The sequence below is a fragment of the Carassius auratus genome, chromosome 4 (assembly GCF_003368295.1).
Source record: "Carassius auratus strain Wakin chromosome 4, ASM336829v1, whole genome shotgun sequence".
In the NCBI taxonomy this organism is placed as follows: domain Eukaryota; kingdom Metazoa; phylum Chordata; class Actinopteri; order Cypriniformes; family Cyprinidae; genus Carassius; species Carassius auratus.
Window position 1 is genome coordinate 13857401 of NC_039246.1, and position 21027 is coordinate 13878427.

At 35.3% G+C, this 21027-nt stretch overlaps 4 protein-coding genes across 5 annotated transcripts in view; 2 read left to right on the plus strand and 2 right to left on the minus strand.

Annotated features, from left to right (window-relative positions):
• The window catches only part of LOC113059525 (solute carrier organic anion transporter family member 1C1), a 28748-nt gene extending 25552 nt beyond the window's left edge, over positions 1-3196 (plus strand). Inside the window, 3 exon segments of the mRNA XM_074559862.1 lie at positions 302-366; positions 490-607; positions 2075-3196. Of these exon segments, the coding sequence (XP_074415963.1) occupies positions 302-366; positions 490-607; positions 2075-2315 (424 nt within the window). The 3' untranslated portion in view covers positions 2316-3196.
• Positions 3197-3347: 151 nt separating this feature from the next.
• LOC113059532 (B-cell receptor-associated protein 29-like) lies at positions 3348-9542 on the minus strand. The gene is made up of 8 exons (XM_026228080.1): positions 9428-9542; positions 8819-8920; positions 8646-8746; positions 7621-7768; positions 7404-7539; positions 6085-6196; positions 5898-5998; positions 3348-5234 (listed from the first exon to the last, which is right to left on the minus strand). Exons 2-8 carry the CDS (start codon positions 8908-8910, stop codon positions 5199-5201), a joined length of 726 nt encoding a protein of 241 aa, XP_026083865.1. The 5' UTR covers positions 8911-8920; positions 9428-9542; the 3' UTR covers positions 3348-5198.
• A 2565-nt stretch (positions 9543-12107) lies between these two features.
• Positions 12108-14876, minus strand: dus4l (dihydrouridine synthase 4-like (S. cerevisiae)). 2 transcript variants are annotated; one of them, XM_026228103.1, is made up of 6 exons: positions 14558-14876; positions 14335-14456; positions 13798-13915; positions 13470-13592; positions 12509-12735; positions 12108-12424 (listed from the first exon to the last, which is right to left on the minus strand). In XM_026228103.1, the coding sequence occupies exons 1-6, from the start codon at positions 14662-14664 to the stop codon at positions 12174-12176; spliced, it is 948 nt and encodes a 315-aa protein (XP_026083888.1). In that variant the 5' UTR covers positions 14665-14876; the 3' UTR covers positions 12108-12173. The 2 variants fall into 2 exon arrangements, with proteins under 2 accessions (XP_026083888.1, XP_026083897.1); XM_026228112.1 differs by lacking the exon at positions 13470-13592.
• A 228-nt stretch (positions 14877-15104) lies between these two features.
• Positions 15105-20164, plus strand: LOC113059558 (conserved oligomeric Golgi complex subunit 5-like). Its single transcript, XM_026228125.1, has 5 exons — positions 15105-15179; positions 15379-15544; positions 16987-17041; positions 17238-17307; positions 17899-20164. The coding sequence occupies exons 1-4, from the start codon at positions 15125-15127 to the stop codon at positions 17256-17258; spliced, it is 297 nt and encodes a 98-aa protein (XP_026083910.1). The 5' UTR covers positions 15105-15124; the 3' UTR covers positions 17259-17307; positions 17899-20164.
• Positions 20165-21027: the final 863 nt, after the last annotated feature.

Sequence of the window (21027 nt, forward strand, 5' to 3'; positions counted from 1 at the left end):
GCATTAAATTAATCATTTAAATAAAATAAAATATCAATCAACTATGCAATACCTCACTATGCAATTATTTAATTTGCAAACTATGCAATTATTTATGAATTAAATATTTATCATCTATTAGAAGTAGTCATAGTAGGTAGAATACTTCTATTGTATTTCTTTTTTTTTTTAATCATATTTGCATTCTTTTTGTGATATAGAATCTTAACGGTCTTATTTCTTATAAGCAGCTCATCTGTCAAACGTGATTTTATATTATTCTGAGATAATCTAGCTGCTCTTTCTCTGGTTTCCTCGACAGATGCATCAGACCTCAGCTGAAGTCTTTAGCTTTGGGTTTTCACACGCTGACGACACGCACGCTAGGTGAGAGACGCTCTGGTGTTTGCTGCAGCTCACGTCTCTGCTGAATCATTTTTTAGTCACGGTGGTAATGATGATTTGTTTTGAAGCAGTAGTAGATGAAATGCTGTTTTTTGTCTTCCTCAGCTGGAATCCCAGCTCCTATATACTTCGGAGCCATCATAGACACCACCTGTCTGAAATGGGGTCAGAAGAAATGCGGAGGGAGAGGAGCCTGTCGAATCTACAACACTACAGCCTACAGGTATTCAGCTCACTTCTCCACACTCCACCTACATACACACTACAGTCTAGGGCTGGAATAAACCAAAGCAGCAACACAACTAACTTGCATTTTTTGCTAAATTAAAAATGTTTTTTCCAAATAAATTAAAACTGTTTTTCTTTTCGATCAAACTGAAAAGCCTTCATGGAAACACCTCAATAAATCCAAATGAGTGTGGTTTTAATTCATTTTCAGGTGTAAACCTGAAACAAGCTGATCAACAGGAAAAAAGTAAAGAAAAACTTTAGGGTGTAATGCATATGTTTACATGCATTTTATGTGCATTTATTTACATCTTGCATCTCACGAACTGGCCAGTGAATACTGGATTAAATGTTTGCTAAATATTATTCGCTAAAAAAAATCCTCATTTAACATATTGGCTTTCTTTTTAGGCAAAAATTGCATTATGGCACATGCATTAAAGTTTTGTTTTGAATGCATGCAATGCTAATGTAAAGGAATATGCAAATTGGACTGCAATATTTAGAGTTCATATAAACAGAAGATTCTAAATCATTTAGAAAAATGTGTGCATGTAAAGAAATCTTGATGTTTTACTGTCCTTTGTACACTGTAATTGCACATTTTAGTGCAGAGTAATATTAATTAATAACATGTACTTATTATGGGGTTATGGTTACTGGTTTAGGGTTAGTTGCATTAAATTATTCATGGTTTACTGTTATTGCTACATTTGTAACAAGGACACTGTAAAGTGTTACCTGAAATTCTGATGAGAAATGACTTAGATATTGTGTCTTTAGGGTTTCTGCAGGTTTGAAGAAGGTATATTAAAGACCAAGTAAAGAAAATGTAAGATATGAATTGAAGGGAACAAAATAGTTTAGCATTTTCTAAGTGTAAATATATAGTAATCACGCAATGAGTTGTATAAGCAACAGTTTATTTGAAAATACATATTTTATAATATATATAAATTAAAACCATGTTAACGTTTAAACTTTAATAGCTTGAAGCTTGAATAGCTCTGCTCCAAACCTCTAGATTATGAAAATATGAATAACTTTGACTGTACCTTCTGATCAAAATGGCAAAAAAAAATAAAAATCAGTTTGTTTTTTAATGTTGTATTTTGTAAATCAAGATACACTTACTTGAGAAACAAAGTGATTATAAGTCTTATTTTAAATTAAGATTGGACTTTGTTTTCATACCCTACTGAGAAATATTAGTTCTTGTTTTAATTGTACAATATCTTAAGACATTTTACATTTGCATCTCAAGGAAATATATCTTGATTTATGGATGCTCAGATATGTTTATTGGAGAACAAAATATTGAGGAAAATGTTCTTTTTTTGCAATGCATGCAATGCATTTCACTCTGATAGAAAACTTCCTAAGACCTGCAGAAACCCTGGTATGTTTAAGTTTGTAATTGTGTTCATCTGATTATTCTGTGCTTTCGCTCTCCATCACTCAGGATCGCATATCTGGGCCTGACGCTGGGCTTACGCTCTGCTTCCTTCTTCCTGTGCTTTCTCGGTCTGGTGGTGTTACGACGGCACGTTCAACGGGAAGAGCACAACACGCTGGCAAACGGAGACACGGGGGCTGCAGTCGGGGAGCTGCAAGCCCTCAGGAAAGAAGAAAACAACAGCTGTAACTCGGACCAATGCCCGCAGACCGCAGATTACGATCCGGATCGGGAGACGCGTCTGTGACGCCTGCGCAGGGAGCAACAGGGCCGTGACGCGCCGTCTGTTCCACACTTTCTATCAGACTCGTGTAAATGATGTGAAATAAGTTGTTTTTGATATAGTAGATTTATTTCTTGAATGTACATGATGTTTTGGGTATAAAAAGAAGAAGAAGAATGTCTTACAAACTACCTATCTCATTTGGATTTAACGTATAGATGCTTCAAAAGTGTCAGACACCCAACAATATTGGATTTCCTCTCATTGAAGCCATCGTTGTGCACTGGCCCTATAAGGATAACACCTTGTGGGTTCATGATCACATCCGTCGTATCTCTTTCGTCTGTCATACACACAGATCGATGCCTGAAACAGTTGACCACGACACTGTGTGCTTATTATAGGTTGGCCTTGTTAAGCGGGCTACAGGTTGACTATGTTGTCGGAGATCTCCAATTGCGTCCCATTTGTGTTGTCATGAAGGAACGAAACGCTCACCGTTGTGCTTTTCAGTGTCGCCTGACAGCAGTTCCTTCAGTTTAAGAAATGAGCGAGGAATGGGTCAGAACTGTGTGAGTAATCATCTTCATGATCGATGTTGTGCGGTGTCACCGTGAGAAATGTTGTGTGTGTGTGTGTGTGTGTCGTTACGTGTGAACGGGTGCATTCCTGTGCCAAAAAAAAAACACACAAAAAGTGCAAGAAGGACAAAGTCAACATGGTCTATTCTCAGGTCATTCAATCAATTGTTCCTCAAATTTGCAAATAATTATTCTTTTATATACTTGTTTAAATCATTGTCTGGTTTTAGCTGGCAAAAATGACTTCTAGCGGTAACAACCGAGCGAAAGGTTTTTATTTGTGAATTGTAAAACAAATAAAACAAGTGGCATTTATTTCCTGCTTTTAGGTTAGGCAGTACAGAATTTTATTTGCTGATATGTTTTTTTTTTTTTGTATACTTCAAAGTGATGTGTAAAAAAAATGCATTTATGTAAAATATTAGATACGTTCTTTTAAAAATAAAACGAATGATTTACTACATTTGAGAAATAATTACAATCAGTCGCTTTAATCGTGAAAATAGCATATACAATCACAGCAGAACGGAAACAAGGCACTTAGACAGGTGATTTCTACACCCATAGCATTCATAAAATTGCATATTCGACCACATTTGACAGGAAGATAACGATATAGCATAAACAATCCCCTTATAAAGACATTTCAGACTGTTTTCCATCCTTAGGGAATCAGCCGACCAAACAAGCTTGCATAGCAATGACAACTAAGAACATTTTGGGTTTTCTCCTCATTTTTCCTGCGTCTGAGAGAGAGGAAGTGAGCGTGGTAGCCTCGTGCATCATAGACGCATGTACAGACAGCACGATTTTCAACACCCACACGGTGGGTGACGGCTTATTCTTAGTAAATGAAAAAAACAATTATAATCTTATGACAGAAATCTGATTCAGCCGTGTATTACAGCAGAGGATAATAATCAGACTTTTAATCTTTACACAAGTCTACATAGTTTTAATAGTAAAATTTTAGTGACTAGAATAAGCAAACAGTGACATAAAATAGCCAGCCCTCATCTAATAACAGAGTGAATCTCCTCAAAACATGTCCAGGTCAAGCTATATTTTCCAATAAAGAAAATTAATAATTCTCTTCAGTGTACATTTTGTAAATACATTATGCTTTGACTATTCTAGAAAAACATTGTAATTAATTGCAATGTTTTTCTAGTAATTCCGTGAAAAAAATTAAATAGAAAATAAAACCTAAACTCAATGTTAGGAAATATATATAATATAAATAGGAATTACTAAATACAAATTGAAAAGTTTATATATTTGAACTCTATTTCTCACATTTGTTTTTGTTTGTTTGCTTCTGCAATGGACTAAAAAATGAAACAAAATTAAAGTTAATTGCGAGTTCTCACAATTGTTTATATATAGTAATTCTGACTTTTTTTCTAAGTTTATATCTCGCAATTCTGAAAAAAAAAAGTTTGCATAAAAATGTGCTTATTAGTAATAAAACATTCTAAAAAAAACAATATTGTTTGTAATAGAATCTTTTTTTTTTTTTTTAATGGGGTGAAATATGGCCTGGACATGTTTTGTTTTTAAGCATCGATAGCACAAAACCATCTACCTCAAATGGACTCAAAATTAAAAAAAATGATCACTTCTCTCTATCGGACTGTGAAATCTTTCACATTTCAGCATTTATTCAACAGCTAACAGCGTTTGAACTCAGGTGTAATTGACCTACCTCTCCAGACTCGAGGACAAACACTAACCGCTCACTAACAGACTGTTCGCTCAGCCAGGAAATACATGCTCTCATTGTGATGTGTTTACTTCTTACCTGTTGTTTATGTGTATACGGTTTTATTCTTCTTAATTAAAGTTGATCAAATGACTAAAGGAGCCTGTAATGTATGTCACCTTAGATAGGCTTGCATTATGTCTTTGGAAAATATGAATGGAAATATTGCTGTGGACAAGTACTATGGTTGACTCGTGTTTGCATGTTTCTGGATGTTGCATGAATAACCAGGTGTGATATGCACTTTTAAACAAAATAAGGGAGAGAACCGAGCAGAGGAGGAGGAAAGCAACATGAGGGATATCAGAATGCGACGTGCAAACATCAGTCACTTTTTACATTATGCAGCAATCTCAAAATACAGCACTGCACCGCTGCAACATCGAAACTAGAGGGATCACATCAGATGTGTGGTGAGCTGGAAACCTGACAGGATGTGATGTCATGAACTGAGAGCTCATAACAGTTTGCATGTCATGCTACCAGGTGAGTGCATGTGAGAGGAACCGAGCATATTCGTGATTATTGTGCAATAACGTACAGGTTTCCAATGCGTCCACTTTCCTAGTTCACCTTTTTGTCTCCACTGTCCAGCTGATTCTAAAAAACAAAGACAAAACAAGAAAAAAAGCGTGATTTTGAATAGTTCTTGGTCACATTATATTCCTTGCTGTTTATCTGTAACAAATAACCTCTTTTTACTCATTTTGTTACAATATTAATTAGCATTTACGGTACAAGTCTACTTTGTTAAGATTAATTTAGATTAGATTTCTATCTGCTAGGTTTCATTAATTATAATGAATCTTTTTACTGTTTATTATTGTAAATTTGATTATTTGAAATATTGTAGTCAGTATTAGTTTAAAACATGCAAAACAATAAAAATGTAAAATAAATTACTACTTTATTTTAGTATCAATGAGAAACTAGATATTTATATTAAAATGTTTTTTTTATATTACATTTCATTTATTTACACTTTTTAATGTTTATTATCTTAATGTTAATTGTTTAGTACTTTAAAAGTTTTTGGTAAATGTAGAAATCATTTTTAATTAATTGTTAGTTATATTTAAATATTTATATTTAGTTATATTTTCGGTGTTCACCTTAATTTTAAAGTACTAAAAAATAATTTTAATTACTTTTTATAAATGATTATATAGTTTATAGTTAGTTTGGGTTATTAGCTTTAAAAGAAAGTTCCTTTATTTATTTGATTTACAATAATTACTAAGCACATGTATAATGTGGTGTTACCTGAAGCTGCTGGTGCTCTTGAAGGAGACGGTCATATTCTTTGGTCAGACTTTCAGATTGTTTCTTCATGGCGTCCAAATCTGAATGGGACTTTTTCAGAGCTGTAGAAAAGCAAACAGCCGTAGCTCATTTGTTTGTGATTTGTGAAGCAGAATGAGTGTGGCGTGTTTGTCCGGCCTGTGCTCACCATCTGTGCTGCTCTTCAGCTCCTCCGTCAGTCTCTGCACATCTCTCTTCAGCGCTTTGTTCACTTCTGGATCCTGCGTCTTCCCTCCTTCTCCTTTACCGTCTGTAAGTGCCTGAGGATGACAACAGTTCGTTCTTCTATTACTGAAGAGACTTTAAGGACACCAGTTCCTCAAACACTACAATATTCCATTCTATTCCTCCTCAACCGGGATTATAACTTTGATAACTTGATAATATTAACATTTATCAAGTTGTATTTTACCCCAAAATGAAAATATCTATCTATGTCTCGATAATTAAGAAAATATTTTTACCGTATTTTTCGGACTATAAGTCGCAACTGAGTATAAGTCGCATCAGTCCAAAAATACGTCATGATGAGGAAAAAACATATACAAGTCAAATTCATTTAGAACCAAGAACCAAGAGAAAACATTACAGTCTACAGCCACCAGAGGGCGCTATATGTCTTCAGTGTAGACTACAGGAGCACAGAGCAGCATTAGAGCGCCCTCTCGTGGCTGGAGACGGTAATGTTTTCTCTTGGTTCATTTCTCTTGGTTCATGTCAAATTAATTTTGATAAATAAGTCACACCTGACTATAAGTCGCAGGACCAGCCAAACTATGAAAAAAGTGCAACTTATAGTCCGGAAAATACGGTATATTAAATAAAATCAATGACATGTCCATGAAAATAATTATTTTTGTAATGTATGCATATTATGCATGCATATTTTTTATTTTTTTTACAAAAAAATATAACTTTTGTATTATTTTGATGACATTTCATTGAAAATGTTTTTCTTTATTTTTCTCTTTTGATTTTGGGGTAAAATGTGGCACAGGTTTCATTGAAGTAAATATTCTTTTACTATTATATCATGACATTTAAATTCTTAAGTGAAAATATTACTTTTATTCCTTGTCATCCATGTTTATATCATATTTCAACCCCCCCCCCCCAAAAAAAAAAATTATAATAATTTTTTAATTTATTATAATATTATTAATATATAATAATAATAATAATATATAAATAAATAAATAAATATATATATATAGAAGAAGACAACGACTTTTTTGCATTATCGCCATGAAAATAACATTATTAGTTGAAAATTTAAATTCTATGATTCTGTTCTTAATTTTGGGGTGAAATGTGTTGCAGATTTCATTGAAGTAAAAATGCCTTTGCATAATTTTGATCATAACTAAATTCTTAATTGAAAATATTATTTCTATGTATCTGCATTTTGATTTCGGTGTGAAATGCGGTGCAGGTTTCATGGGATTCCAGCTTTTTAAGGCTATCAACCTGTTTGAGCATCTCATTGTCCTCCATGTATTTCTTGGCAGCTTTATTGGCGCTGTCAGCCTGAGTCTGCAGAGCGATGCTGGTGCTCACAGCCGTGGCCAGCTGGTTAATCAGAGTGATGACCCTCCTCATGACACTGTGAGAAAACAGCACCAGAGTTCAATATCACCAGACACACTGCCAAAGGGCGATGTCATTGATGACGATTAATGCGTACAGCCACAGGAAGAGCGAGAAACCAGAGATGTAGAGGTTCCTCTGGGCTCGGAAGAGCTTCATGTGCATGTGGTCAAACATGTTGGGTTGCAGTTTGGCATCTTTGCTCTGGTCAGCATTTGAGTACTTCCTCACCTCCCGCAGGGCGTCTGCAGCGGGTTACAACACAAATTTGGCTCATTTCCAATCTAACTTTATCCACCCTCAGGCCATTCAAGATGCAAATGAGTTTGTTTCTTCATCAGATTTGGAGAAATGTAGCATTACAGCTATGGATCTTTTACAGTGAATGGGTGCCGTCAGAATGAGAGTCAAAACAGCTGATAAAAACCACAATAATCCACACCACTCCAGTCCACCAGTTTACATCTGGAGAAGACAAAAGCTGCGTGTTTGTAAGAAACAAATCCATCATTGAGAGGTTTCTAACTTCAAACTATCGTTTTCGACTAAAATATAAGTTCTCTATCCATAGCATTGCTTTCTCCAGTGAATATAGTAATCTCTTCTGAATCAGGAGAGAAATCTGCATGGATCAAGCATCGTTTACAAGTGAAATCAGTCCAAAACAGCACTCAACAAATAAGTGGCTGGATTTTAATGTGAGAGACAACAGAAGATGGACTTTTTCATCAGAGAAAGCCTTATTATGAATTATGGATTATGGAGTTATATTTTGGCTAGAAGTGAAGGTTTGAAATAAAATAAAAAACGTCTTGATGATGGATTTGTTTCTTATAAACATGCAGCTTTTGTCTTCTCCAAATGTTGACTGATGAACTGGAGTGGTGTGGATTACTGTGATGTTTTTATCAGCTGTTTGGACTCTCATTCTGACGGCACCCATTCACTGCCGAGCATCCATTGGTTAACAAGTGACGCAATGCTACATTTCTCCAAATCTGATGAATAAACAAACTCATCTACATCTTGGATGACCAGAGTGTGAGTGAATTATGAGCAAATTTTCAGTTCTGGGGGAACTATTCCTTTAAGACAAGGCAATAAAACCAGAAAAGGACATACCAAGAAAGAGAACGATGAGGATTATGATCATGGTGAGAAAGCCCTTGTTCCAGAACTGGGAAAGACGGTTCCAGATGCTCCATTTGAAAATACTCTGCCATCTGCAAACACGGACGTCAGTAAGAGCAAGTGGACGACAGCGAACACGAGTGAACTACAAGGAAACATCTCACCTTTGAGCGGAGATGAAGGGCAGACATAAGATGACGAGGACACCGATCTCCACATACAAGAACGATGCAACCGCAGTCCACTGCAACGTCATTCTGTATCACCTGTATGACAAAAATCTGTTAGTCTTTCATACACATAGGTTTAGGTAATGATTTACCAGTTTGATAAAAACAAAAAGGCATAACACATTGCTAATCAACGCTGTTATTACTCTAAGATAATATATTTATTGCATTATGCCTGGATCAAATTTCTTGTTCAATGACGTTTCACCTGCATCTTCCAGTCGCACACTTTGACACAACGATGTTTGTTAACAGGAAGCACATGTGTCGTTTTTAACACACAAAACATTTAATAACATTATTTAGAAGTATAGTGCAATTATCAGACCGCGGGCGTAGATTTATTTAACCATGTTCATGTCGTGAAAATGTATAATAGTTGAATTATAATGAATATTTAGTGTAAATGAACAACTTGTACGATAAGATGTGCTCAAACAGGAAACGAACATACATAAAGTCCACACAAAACTCAAACGTAGATAAACTAGACATAACAGGCAGCACCCACAGAAGCAGAAAAGCGGTATCTTTACATCTCACCTGCGAATGAAGAAAAACTCCAGAGAAATTTCGGACGAACCACACAATCCGGGAAAACTAAACTAAACTAAACTAAAAGCGCCCAAGCAAAGCACTGCCGTCTCACGCGAGTGACGTCATATGCGACTTGCGCGTGCGCCTGTCGAGCAGACAAAGATGAACAGAACTTTTTCGAATTAAACGTTTTTCACAAGAAAATGTTTAAATACTATGATTCCAAGCATGCTATTGTTAATATCAAATACCATATATTTTTACACAGACGAGCAAATAATAAATAAAACAAACAGCTAATGTAAAACTACAGCTTAAAATCGTGTATTTAAAACAGAACAGAACAATCATGCATGGGGTAATTATAATAGCAATGCTCTCAGGTGCATCTTAAACATTTGGAGATGGCATTGTACATATTATCATAGACAGTAAAAGAAGCATATTATTGGTTGCCAATAAAGTATTAAGAAAAAAAATAGAATTAGTTTGCAGCACTGTAATTCACCAAAACCACCACAGGAGGGCGCAACCTGATTTTTCATTCAACTTGATTTATTTAAAGTGCTGTATTTAACCAAAATCACCACCGGAGGGCGCAACCTGATTTAATTTAATTACAATTAAACATAATATTTCAGCATAAGAATATATATTTGTTTTATTATTATTTTTTAATACTTATTTTGTGTATAATGTTTTGGTAATATTGCATGTAAACAAGAATGCCAATAAAATACTTTGATTTGCAGCTATGAAATTCACACACACAAAAAAAAAAAAAACACAGGAGGGCACAACCCGTTTAGGCTTTTTAGACTTCATTATATTCATATTTTTAAACATATTTTTATTCATTGTTCAAAACCTTATTTAATACAATGTTTCTAGTTTGTTTGTTTTTGTTCAATTAATTATTTTAACTGTCGTTACTTGTTTTGTGTGGAACACTGCAGCAATTTCGGATTTAAAAAAAATTATGCCACATTAAATTTCTTCAATCTGCAATTTATTTGCAGTAGTGTAATTCACAGAAAGACCACAGGGAGGCGCAAAGAACATGTTTAAAGTCATCAGACTCGAGTTGCTGTGGTGTTATTCACATAATAATCACTTTTATTATACAAACACATTTAGGTCTATTCATCATTGATTTATTTACTTTGAACAAAAGAGAGGACAGTATAAATAGTTCTGATTGCCTGTTCATATTGCAGTGCATTGTGGGTATGTTCTGATCTCACCCTCTTGCAAAAGTACAGCAGATCTTTAAAACCAATTGACTGGATTTATATATCAGTGGCATTCATATAAAGTACCAAAGAAGATCACGTTTTAAATCCTTAATCTTATCAGCAAAAAGCTTTATAGCTATTGATAAATAAAAAAATTAAGCCCTAATATAAAGTGTGAATGAACAATAAAGAATCAAAACACTTTCAAACAATATCTAGGTCATGTTGTAATCCAGATAAAAATATTTTTTTAAAGTTTGAAAATAAATAGCCTATTAAGTCTTAATATTTAAGTATTTGGCTGTGATGAACACCATAGAATCCACAAATCTGAATGGCTATTTAAAATTTTTTAAATATGTTTTAGAAAGTAGCGCAGCTGCTGTATTTACGGGGTTTCCAGGGTAAGGGCTTGCATTTTCTGCAGTTTAGCGCCATCTGCTGTCAGCGAGTGAATGTGCTTTCACGCAGCGCGTCGCTCACATATGCAGTGGTGTATACAGCAGTGTTGTGCATTTTACCAATTGATGGGAAAATTATTCTTAAAACGCATCCCAAATTCAGAATAATTTGTGATGTATGAGTATACAGACTGTCTGAACACAGAACTGTCTAAACAGCCTGCTTTTAAGCTGAAGACTTCTTCAATATTTATGATTTTGGCTTTTTTTAGTCCAAGTGTGTTACCTTTTATAGTTAGACACTTGAAATGCAACACAACTAATCCATCATTAAATTAATCTAAATGAACTGACAAAGATGCTCTGCAGTGAAATAGCTTAAATACACACATATAAAGTGACACAATGAAACATTAACTAACGTCAAACCAACAGTGAAGTGCTGGTATATATATATATATATATATATATATATATATATATATATATATATATATATATATATATATATATACATATATGTGTGTGTGTGTGTATAGATACTTTTTTATGAAACAATACATTATGTCAAGGTTTCCCAAACTGGTGTCTGTGAAGGAACTTCAGGGGGTATATGAGTTTAATCAAAAGCTAATAATGAATAAAATCCTGAAATGTAAAATTTAAATAATGATTATAACATAAATCACAAGTAATAAAACACTTTCTAAAAACTGAAATATTGTATTTGTTTACCTGCATGCCAAGTGATCATTAACCAACAATAGAAACCCATGAACATGCAAATATGATAGATAATTATTAAAATATTCATTTTAAAATCTTAGGAGTGCTTCAAGTAAATATATTAGGTAAAAGAGGTTAAAATGACAAAAAATTAATAATAATAATAATAATAATATTTTATATAATATATATATATATTTTTTTTTAAATAAAGCATTTAGAAATGCATGATTTGACCCTGATAAGAAACATTTTAACACCAATTTTTTTTTAGATTTTTTTTCAATTATATTCATTTTCAGTATAAAAGAGCATACATATTCAGATGTTGTTGTTTTTTTATTTGAGCCTTTATTACAACTGTTAAAACAATGCATTGATTAAAAACATCTACGCGGAGCCGTATGTACTGTGAAGGTAGTCAATGACGGCAGAAGTACTGGATAAGCTATTGAACACTCTCCTCTCGGGCTGAGAGCTGATGCGCTCCAGCATGTAGATCAGGTGATGGTGGAAACAGGTGAACGGGGTCCCGTGCTCCACAGCGATGTCCACCCAGTCCCACACACACTGCAGCGGGGTCTCCTCGTACCCGGCAAACATGGCAGGATTGGCCAGCAATCCCCGAGCCGCCATCACACCTGCAGAAGTCCAAAAATATCAGACACAAAAACAGCAGAAACAACAAGAGAAATCAAATCAGATGGAGATTAAATGACACGCACCGTCCACCCCTGTGAGCTCGTAGATGGCCTCCACGTCCTGCATGCTCTTGATGTCACCGTTAGCGATGACCGGGATGGAAAGACTGTCCTTTATGGTCTTAATGGCGTCGTAGTGAACGGGCTGGTGTCTCTCGTCAGCGGTACGACCGTGAACTGTGACCCAGGAGACTCCTGCTGCCTCCACCTTCTGACACAGATCCACCGTCTTCCTCATATCCTTGTGAATTCTGAGGGTATGTATTTCAAAAAGCAGCTTTACAGAATAACATATTACTTATATATATATATATTTATGAAAAGTATTGCACTTAAGATAACAAGCATTACAAAAAAAAACATGAATACTGATTATAATTACACATGGAGCAGAAACACGATAATAGAATAACAGGTATATCATTAATATAAATAAAATTATAAATAATTATCATGAATATTGGTTAATATACTGTACAAATGGACATACTTTTTATTTCCATCAAAATTTATATAAAGAGTTGGACAATAATTTAGTTACATTTTTTTTTAAATAAGGCATATAGTACACACACACACACACACACACACATATACATATATATATATATATATATATATATATATACACACACACACACACATATACATATACATACATGCAGTATAGCTTCATGAGAGTATACTGTTCATATGCAGTATACAGATAAACGAAAGTTGGACATACTTTAATAACCAACTTTATATAAACAGCTGTCATATAAAGTTATATTCTGTGACGACATCTTAAACATTGATTAAAACACAGTTCTTTTATTTACATTAATTTATTGATATTCCAATTGTCCAACAACTTTCAAATTACACAACACATTTTTTGTGTTGCACATTTTGTCAATGTTAATCTCTGTAATGTTGTGTCACTTTGTGTTCACCTTTAAGCTCCCTGAAAACACATCTTAAAGTCAGGAAATCAGATGCTCACCTTATTTTAACCGATACTGTATAGTTGGGATTGTCGATTTGGTTTCGGACATGTCGAACCATGTCTTTCACCAGCTCAGGTTTGTTAATCAGACACGCACCGTAGCCTTCAGACATGGCCCACCTGCAACGAAAACCATGCTACTAATGCAATCTGTGCAGGAAATGTGCAAACTTCAATATCATTCATTCATCAATTTTTGGACATATATGTTGAGAAAGTAAACCCACATCCCATGTATAATACACAGCTTCACAAATCTGGTGTCAACACTCATTCAGGGTAAATCCACATTTTTTTAACATACTTTTAAACATATTACCATTACCTTTGTGGACAGCCGCAGTTCAAATCCACCCCATCTGAGAAAGGAGAAACCACACTCGCCGCATCTGCCAGCGTCTGTGCATCCTTTGCAGCAAACTGGACGATCAACGGTCTGTCAGCTAAGAAATAAACACATGTCATTTGTAATCACTGAGCAAAGTCAAGTCTGCTTTATTGTCAATTCTTTAACATGTACAGTACATGCATACAGAGAATTGAAACTGTGTTACTCTCAGACCCCCGGTACATACAGATAACACTAACAGTATAGCCTAAAAATCTAGATCAAATATAAAATATAAGATACAACAATAAGGGCATGCAAAAAAGTCATATAATAAAATTAAAGGCAAATGGCAGATAGAGTGCAAAGGATGCCTTGCATTAAATGAGCATACAAAAGCACTTTCATGATAGATGGCAATGATTTGTTTACTTTTGTATGTTAAAATACTTTAATAAAGCATGACAGTGTTAATGTAAAATAGAGTTGAGAACCACTGGCTTAGAGGACAACTAGAAGAAACTCTCAACTTACTCTTATTGGTGGTAAATTCACTGTCTCGAGCTTTTGCAGAGCGCATGAAATCAGCTGCAATGATCATTGGGGTGAAACACACATCACAGTCATATTTCCTCACCAGACATCTGAAAGCCAACCTGAAAAATCAGGAATGAACAACAAAGAAAACCATTCGTATCAGAACAACAGATACCTCACCACATGCATACACTACAGGAATCAGTTCGGTGTCTCTTACTTCGAGTATCGGACCATAGGTGCACACACTCTGACTGGTTTTGCCCTGTTAAACAGATCCAAGATATTCCCACTGTCCACTGGGACTTTACTATGCACCTCTGTCATGATTTACAGTCCTACGACGTCACTGGAAATACGTTCGGTTCAAATATACAATATCAAATTCCTTATTAAAACATATACCATTTTTTTTTTACAAAAACTGCTAGCATGTATTTCGTTAAAAAAGCAAGTTCGGTATTGTAAACATTGGAATAAAACACGCGTGGATTCACGAGTAGTAGCTTCTCACTTCCTGTCTCGGTGTTGTGGGTGTGTTTAACCTTTGACCTCGTATCAACAAGAAACGAAATATTATTTATTTACTTTGATAGAGTGATAAATAACTGAACAGAATACATGAACAGAAAACGTTCTAAAATTAGTTAAATCAACATTAGCATGAAATCGTGTCCGTTCGCGAATTTATAATATTGTGACTTCGGTAAAACTAATTAATATTCATGACCAATCGCCGTTGTTCTCCATTCATGTTGTAACGCAGGGATTGTACGTCACTGGTGACATGGCAACGATGGAGGCTAGTCCGGAATCAACAGCGAATACACTGCTGAAAGATGGTAAATCCAGCTTTAATATGATTCCTGTTTTTGAATTGTATATGTGCATGTGTTTGTATTTTAACCAGGCTGATTAATCATCTCGATCGACGCCTTTAGCTGCAGTAATAGCACAGTAACACATAACCTGTGTGTACTGTAATGTTGCAGGATCTCCAGGCGATGCGATCTACTGTTATGCGTTTTTATTTCCTTCCAGAGTGCTATACTGATTTCCTTAAAGAGGGTTTTGATGTGAAGACGTACACAGCTCAAGCCATTCATCATGCTGTCATTGCAGAGCAGCTGGCAAAGCTGGCAGTGGATCAGACAAACACCTGTCAGATGAGACAAACACCTGTCGAGATGAGACAAACACCTGTCAGGTGAGACATACAAGATGAGACAAACACCTGTCAGGATGAGACAAACACCTATCAGATGAGACAAACACCTGTCAGGGTGAGACAAACACCTATCAGGTGGGACATACAAGATGAGACAAACACCTGTCAGGATGAGACAAACACCTATCAGATGAGACAAACACCTGTCAGGGTGAGACAAACACCTATCAGATGAGACAAACACCTGTCAGGATGAAACAAACACCTGTCAGGTTGAGACAAACACCTGTCGAGATGAGACAAACACCTGTCGGGATGAGACAAACACCTGTCAGGTGAGACAAACACCTCTCGAGATGAGACAAACACCTGTCAGGATGAAACAAACACCTGTCAGGATGAGACAAACACCTGTCAGGATGAAACAAACACCTGTCAGATGAGACAAACACCTGTCAGGATGAAACAAACACCTGTCAGGTTGAGACAAACACCTGTCGGGATGAGACAAACACCTGTCGGGAAGAGACAAACACCTGTCGAGATGAGACAAACACCTGTCGGGATGAGACAAACACCTGTCAGGTGAGACAAACACCTGTCGAGATGAGACAAACACCTGTCAGGATGAAACAAACACCTGTCAGGATGAGACAAACACCTGTCAGGATGAAACAAACACCTGTCGAGATGAGACAAACACCTGTCGGGAAGAGACAAACACCTGTCGGGATGAGACAAACACCTGTCAGGATGAAACAAACACCTGTCGGGATGAGACAAACACCTGTCGGGATGAGACAAACACCTGTCAGGATGAGACAAACACCTGTCGGGATGAGACAAACACCTGTCAGGATGAAACAAACACCTGTCAGGATGAGACAAACACCTGTCAGGATGAAACAAACACCTGTCAGGATCAGACAAACACCTGTCGGGATGAGACAAACACCTGTCGGGATGAGACAAACACCTGTCAGGATGAGACAAACACTGGTAACAATGAACAGCTTTCAATGCAGGTCTGTGTTAGGATCATGTCCAGAAAGTTAGAAAGCATGCTTTATGAGATGAATTTGAATGACGTCTGATGATGGCATCTTTAAATCAAATTCTAATTTTCTTTATATTGCAATCATTAGGATCACAGCATGTAATCTAAGCTTTAATACATTCACTGTTTTTTCTTAAATCATTATGTGACATGATTTGTATGCATGGACATTACTTTGACACAGTCACTTCTGAAAACAGATTGTAATTAATTGTAATGTAGTAAAAATGCGTTTTCTGAGAAGCTATTTTGAAACGATGTGTATTGTGAAAAACGCTATACAAATAAATGTGAATGGAATTGAATGCACAGTCAGTTTAGCAACTGTCCACCAGAGGGATCCCTTATGACGTGTTAAATTCTTGCACAGTGGATGCAGTTCAGCTCAATCTGAGCAGGAAATTATGGGTGTTTTTGCTTCTAGGTGTCTAACAAATGATGCAGACCAGAATCGTTGCTCTCCACAGTGCTGTGGACAGGTAAATGACTCCATTGAAGGCATTTTAAATGGTCCAATTTAAAAAAAAAAGTGGTGGTTACATCACATGCATGGTTAATAGATATCAGAAAATGTGCTATTTTTGCTATAAATTGAAAATTGCAAGCACCAGTTAGTCAGATGCGTTGCAGTATTTAATAATTATGCATTTCTTATTTCACTTTCCTTTTATTCAGGATAAGGACCAAAATTGTTGACCCTTACAATAAGATTGTGGCACGGACAGCCCAGCTCGCCTGCTTACAGGTTATTTTCTTACTTTTATATCTCATATCTGTCTATCCCTGGATATTCCTAGAGACATTCTGCAGAACTATTATTTCTTCACTGTCTTGCTTTAACAAACGCCGTGCGCCTTTGCTCAGAGGCATGATTTCCATGTTTATTGTCTAGATAGAGACAGCCCCGGCTTTACAATTGTTTTCAGTCAAGACAGATTCAGTAATACACCCAGCATGGGGAGAAAAAAAATGAACACTGTGAAAATGAAAATATATTTTGGCGGGATAGATGTATTTTAATATTGACTTAATATTGATTATCACATCCAAAAACAATTCCAATCAAATGAAAATATAGATTTTTCTAAAATACTTTAACATCTAAAAAGAATAATAAATAAATAAATGAATACAAAATTTGCCAAAAATAAAATACATTTAAATTTGTCTTTCAAAAATCTTTTGAGAGTGAATTTAGCATGACCTAATATATCTCTTAAATGATTTGTAGTTATTTATTCACTCATTCTAAATCCATATACTTTTGTTTCCTTAGAGGAAAATAAAACTAGTATCTTTGTGCAGTATTTAAAATTTACAGTCTGCTTTTTCATAGTGACCTTCAAAATTAATTTCTGGCAAGTTCCACAAGCAGAACAATGAACAACAAATAAAAAAGTCTGTATTGCCTGTGTGCCATAGTTCATATCTTCTGAAGCTTGCATGATCTACTTTTACTGTGCTTTTTGTTCTCTGTAACTTGACAGATGTGGTCACTGTGTATTGTCATGGTTAAAAAAAAAAGAGTTCAAAACATCTATTTTGGCTAAAGGAAAGTCATTTGTGCACCTGCTAGTATCTTTGTGTGGCAAGGCAAGAAAATGCATGCTTTTATCATGTTCACTTTCTGCCCCCCGGCTCACATGATGCCATCATGAGTGTCTGAATCTGCAGAAAAGAAAAAAAAAATCAATAAAAGTCAATTTGGATCTGGTCTCTCTCACAGTCTATCAGTCGCACACATGAATACCCACAGCTGTCCCGCTCTACACGTCTTGTGGATTTACAGGGTCTTCGGTCCTGGTTTTTAGTGGCTTTGGGGAATTGTTATTAAATATGAATGGAATACAGTTATGGAAAGGTCACTGTGGTTATGAAATGCTCCCCTTTACTCTCAAAACCCCTTTCTGCTCTTTTCTTGTGCAGTTTTATTGAAGTGTGAAAACACATTTGCATTTTTGTGTTTGCTAATCAGCGTAGCACCAGGATGATCCCTCAGTGGTTTGATCATGATTTTGCATGCAGCGATATAAAGGAAATATATTTTTAAAGGAGAGCAGGGCATGTTGTCACAGTATTTATGTGGATAGTCTTTTTATTTTTTCAATTCTTTGATATTTTTTAAATATTGGCAGATATGTTAAGGTCTTAAAAAGATAATAATATGAATCCAGGAATTGCACTAGTGTTATTGTACATATTGTTTGATGAGCACGAGCAAGTTGTCATCAATATTGAAACCTATAAATGAATACATTTCTTTGAAACATGAAAACATCTAGTCTGTGTGAGAATCTGTTCTTCACCAGTGTGCTTGAATTATTAGTGGTGATTGCAAAGGCATGCATCTGTATTGTGCATAAATTTTTTTTTAAACATGAAACATTGCTCTAATCTACTTCTCGTACTATTTATTGTTGTGTTTGACTATATCTGATGGCACAAATCGCTTCAGAAGTGTGAGACTTTGTTCATTCCATGTTGTTTTTGTGTCTGGGTTTGTCCTGTCCTTGCCTTTAGCAACATATTTTTATAATTTATTTTTATTCCTAGTAAGAATAAGACCAGACCTGATGATGGGGACACAGCTGACACACACTTTTATTTCTTTCTGTTATCCTTTTTTAATTTTTCTGTCACAATATCTGACGCACTGTCACCCCAGGACAAAGCAATCAGTTTCAGACACACACAAAATCAGATGCACGTACCTTTGGGACAGTTCAGCGGCACCTATTCACTGAAAACCAAAAAAGACTGACCTCCACGAGTCCTTCATCCACCTGCTGTCTGCCCACAGGCTTTATCTGGCTCAGTTGCATGATTTAAACAAAGAAAAACTCACTGCTTTACAAGCATTACATTTTTATTTTTTATAATACAGTGTCTGTTGGCTGTTAGTGTGTGAACTAAATGTTTATTCATGCTTGTTTGTAGTATTTTCTGTGTGTGAAATGCATTGATGATTAATTGATAGCATGTTCTAGTGTCAAAACAATCCTGTTAGATGATGCACATCCTTCTCCTTAATTATAATATAATTAATAATAATTCTGCATTCAGCAAAGATTGCTGTGAGGGGGAAAATGCTGTTATACTAGTCAAAGACCCTTAAAAAGGCCCCAAATTGGTCTTTAGATGTAGATCTGGTCCCTCCTTCAATTTAGGTCTATGTTTCATCTATTACTAGTCTTCCAGACAAAAATGATAAGTTTGATTAGTAACACCACACTTTTAATTTAAAGGGATAGTTCACCCAGAAGTGAACTGTCATCATTTATTCACCTCAAGTTTTTCCAAACCTGTATGAGTTTCTTTGAAGAAAAAAGGGTAACCAAACAGCTGCTGGTGGCCATTGACTTCAATAGTATTTTTCCATACTAAGTCAATGGTTACCATCTATTTTTTCTTCTTCTTACCAAATGGTCTTCTTTTGTGGGTAAACTATCCCTTTAAAAAGCCACACTACATATCCTTATTTTCTTTTTTTTTTTAGCACAAAATGTGTGTTACAATGGATTATAATCATATATGTGACCCTGAAGCACAAAACCAGTCTTAAGTAGCTGGGGTATATTTTTAGCAATAGCCAAATAAGCCTTGTATGGATCAAAAATATTGATTTTTTTTTTTTATACCAAAAATCATTAGGATATTAAGTAAATATCACGATCCACTAAGATATTTTTTTTACATTTCCTACTGTTAATATATCAAAATAAAAATTTTTTATTAGAAATATGCATTGCTAAGAACTTCATTTGGACAATTTTCTCAGTATTTTGAATTATTATTATGTTTGCTCCCCCAGATTTTCAAATAGATGTATCTCTGCCAAATTATGACCGATCCTAATAAACCATACCTCAATGGAAAGTAGGGGTGGGACAGTTCACTGAAAAAAAAAACCCAAACTGTTCTTCTGTAGTATGGTTTGCTATTAATATTACATAAAACAAACAGAGTTCAGCTTATATTTGTTTCTGTTGATGGATGCATATTCTGGCTCCCCAGACATTACAACAACAGCGATGAAAACCATTCACTCTTGTTCGATGCAAATGCAGTATGCTGGAATATGAGCAGTCATTTATTACGTCAACGCCCGGGAGATGATAGAGCTCGTGCACACAGGCGCAAACCCACGTCTCAGAACGCACGCAAATATTACGCTCTCTCTGAACTATTGTGTTTAAATGGACAAATGAACACAAAAATTATATCAAAATGCCTGTCCTTTGACATAGCAGGCAGAACATTGGCCTACTAGATCAGTGCATTCTCTTAAAGTGACAGTCTTCATATTAATCGCACAGCAACAACAAAGAAATCACACTGCTCTTGATTGAAAAGCTTTTGTAACATTAATAAAGAATAATCTTTAATTTATACACCCCAATTTAGTTATATCTTTACTCTATTGTATTTATTTGGTGTGTTTTTTTTTTTGAAAGTATAGTTTTTC

Bases quoted from the DNA above. Each gene is read 5' to 3' on its own strand.
- LOC113059532 (XM_026228080.1), bottom strand. From the start codon at position 8,910: ATGACGTTGCAGTGGACTGCGGTTGCATCGTTCTTGTATGTGGAGATC. The intron at 7,769-8,645 runs GTATGTCCTTTT...AACCCGCTGCAG, and splicing joins CCTCATCGTTCTCTTTCTTG to ACGCCCTGCGGGAGGTGAGG. The intron at 5,235-5,897 runs GTAACACCACAT...TTTGTTTTTTAG, and splicing joins AAGAGCACCAGCAGCTTCAG to AATCAGCTGGACAGTGGAGA.
- dus4l (XM_026228103.1), bottom strand. From the start codon at position 14,664: ATGACAGAGGTGCATAGTAAAGTCCCAGTGGACAGTGGGAATATCTTG. The intron at 13,916-14,334 runs GTAAGTTGAGAG...TTTATTTCTTAG, and splicing joins TGAATTTACCACCAATAAGA to CTGACAGACCGTTGATCGTC. The intron at 12,425-12,508 runs GTGCGTGTCATT...GGACTTCTGCAG, and splicing joins CGAGCTCACAGGGGTGGACG to GTGTGATGGCGGCTCGGGGA.
- LOC113059558 (XM_026228125.1), top strand. From the start codon at position 15,125: ATGGCAACGATGGAGGCTAGTCCGGAATCAACAGCGAATACACTGCTG. The intron at 15,180-15,378 runs GTAAATCCAGCT...ATTTCCTTCCAG, and splicing joins GAATACACTGCTGAAAGATG to AGTGCTATACTGATTTCCTT. The intron at 15,545-16,986 runs GTGAGACATACA...TTTTGCTTCTAG, and splicing joins ATGAGACAAACACCTGTCAG to GTGTCTAACAAATGATGCAG.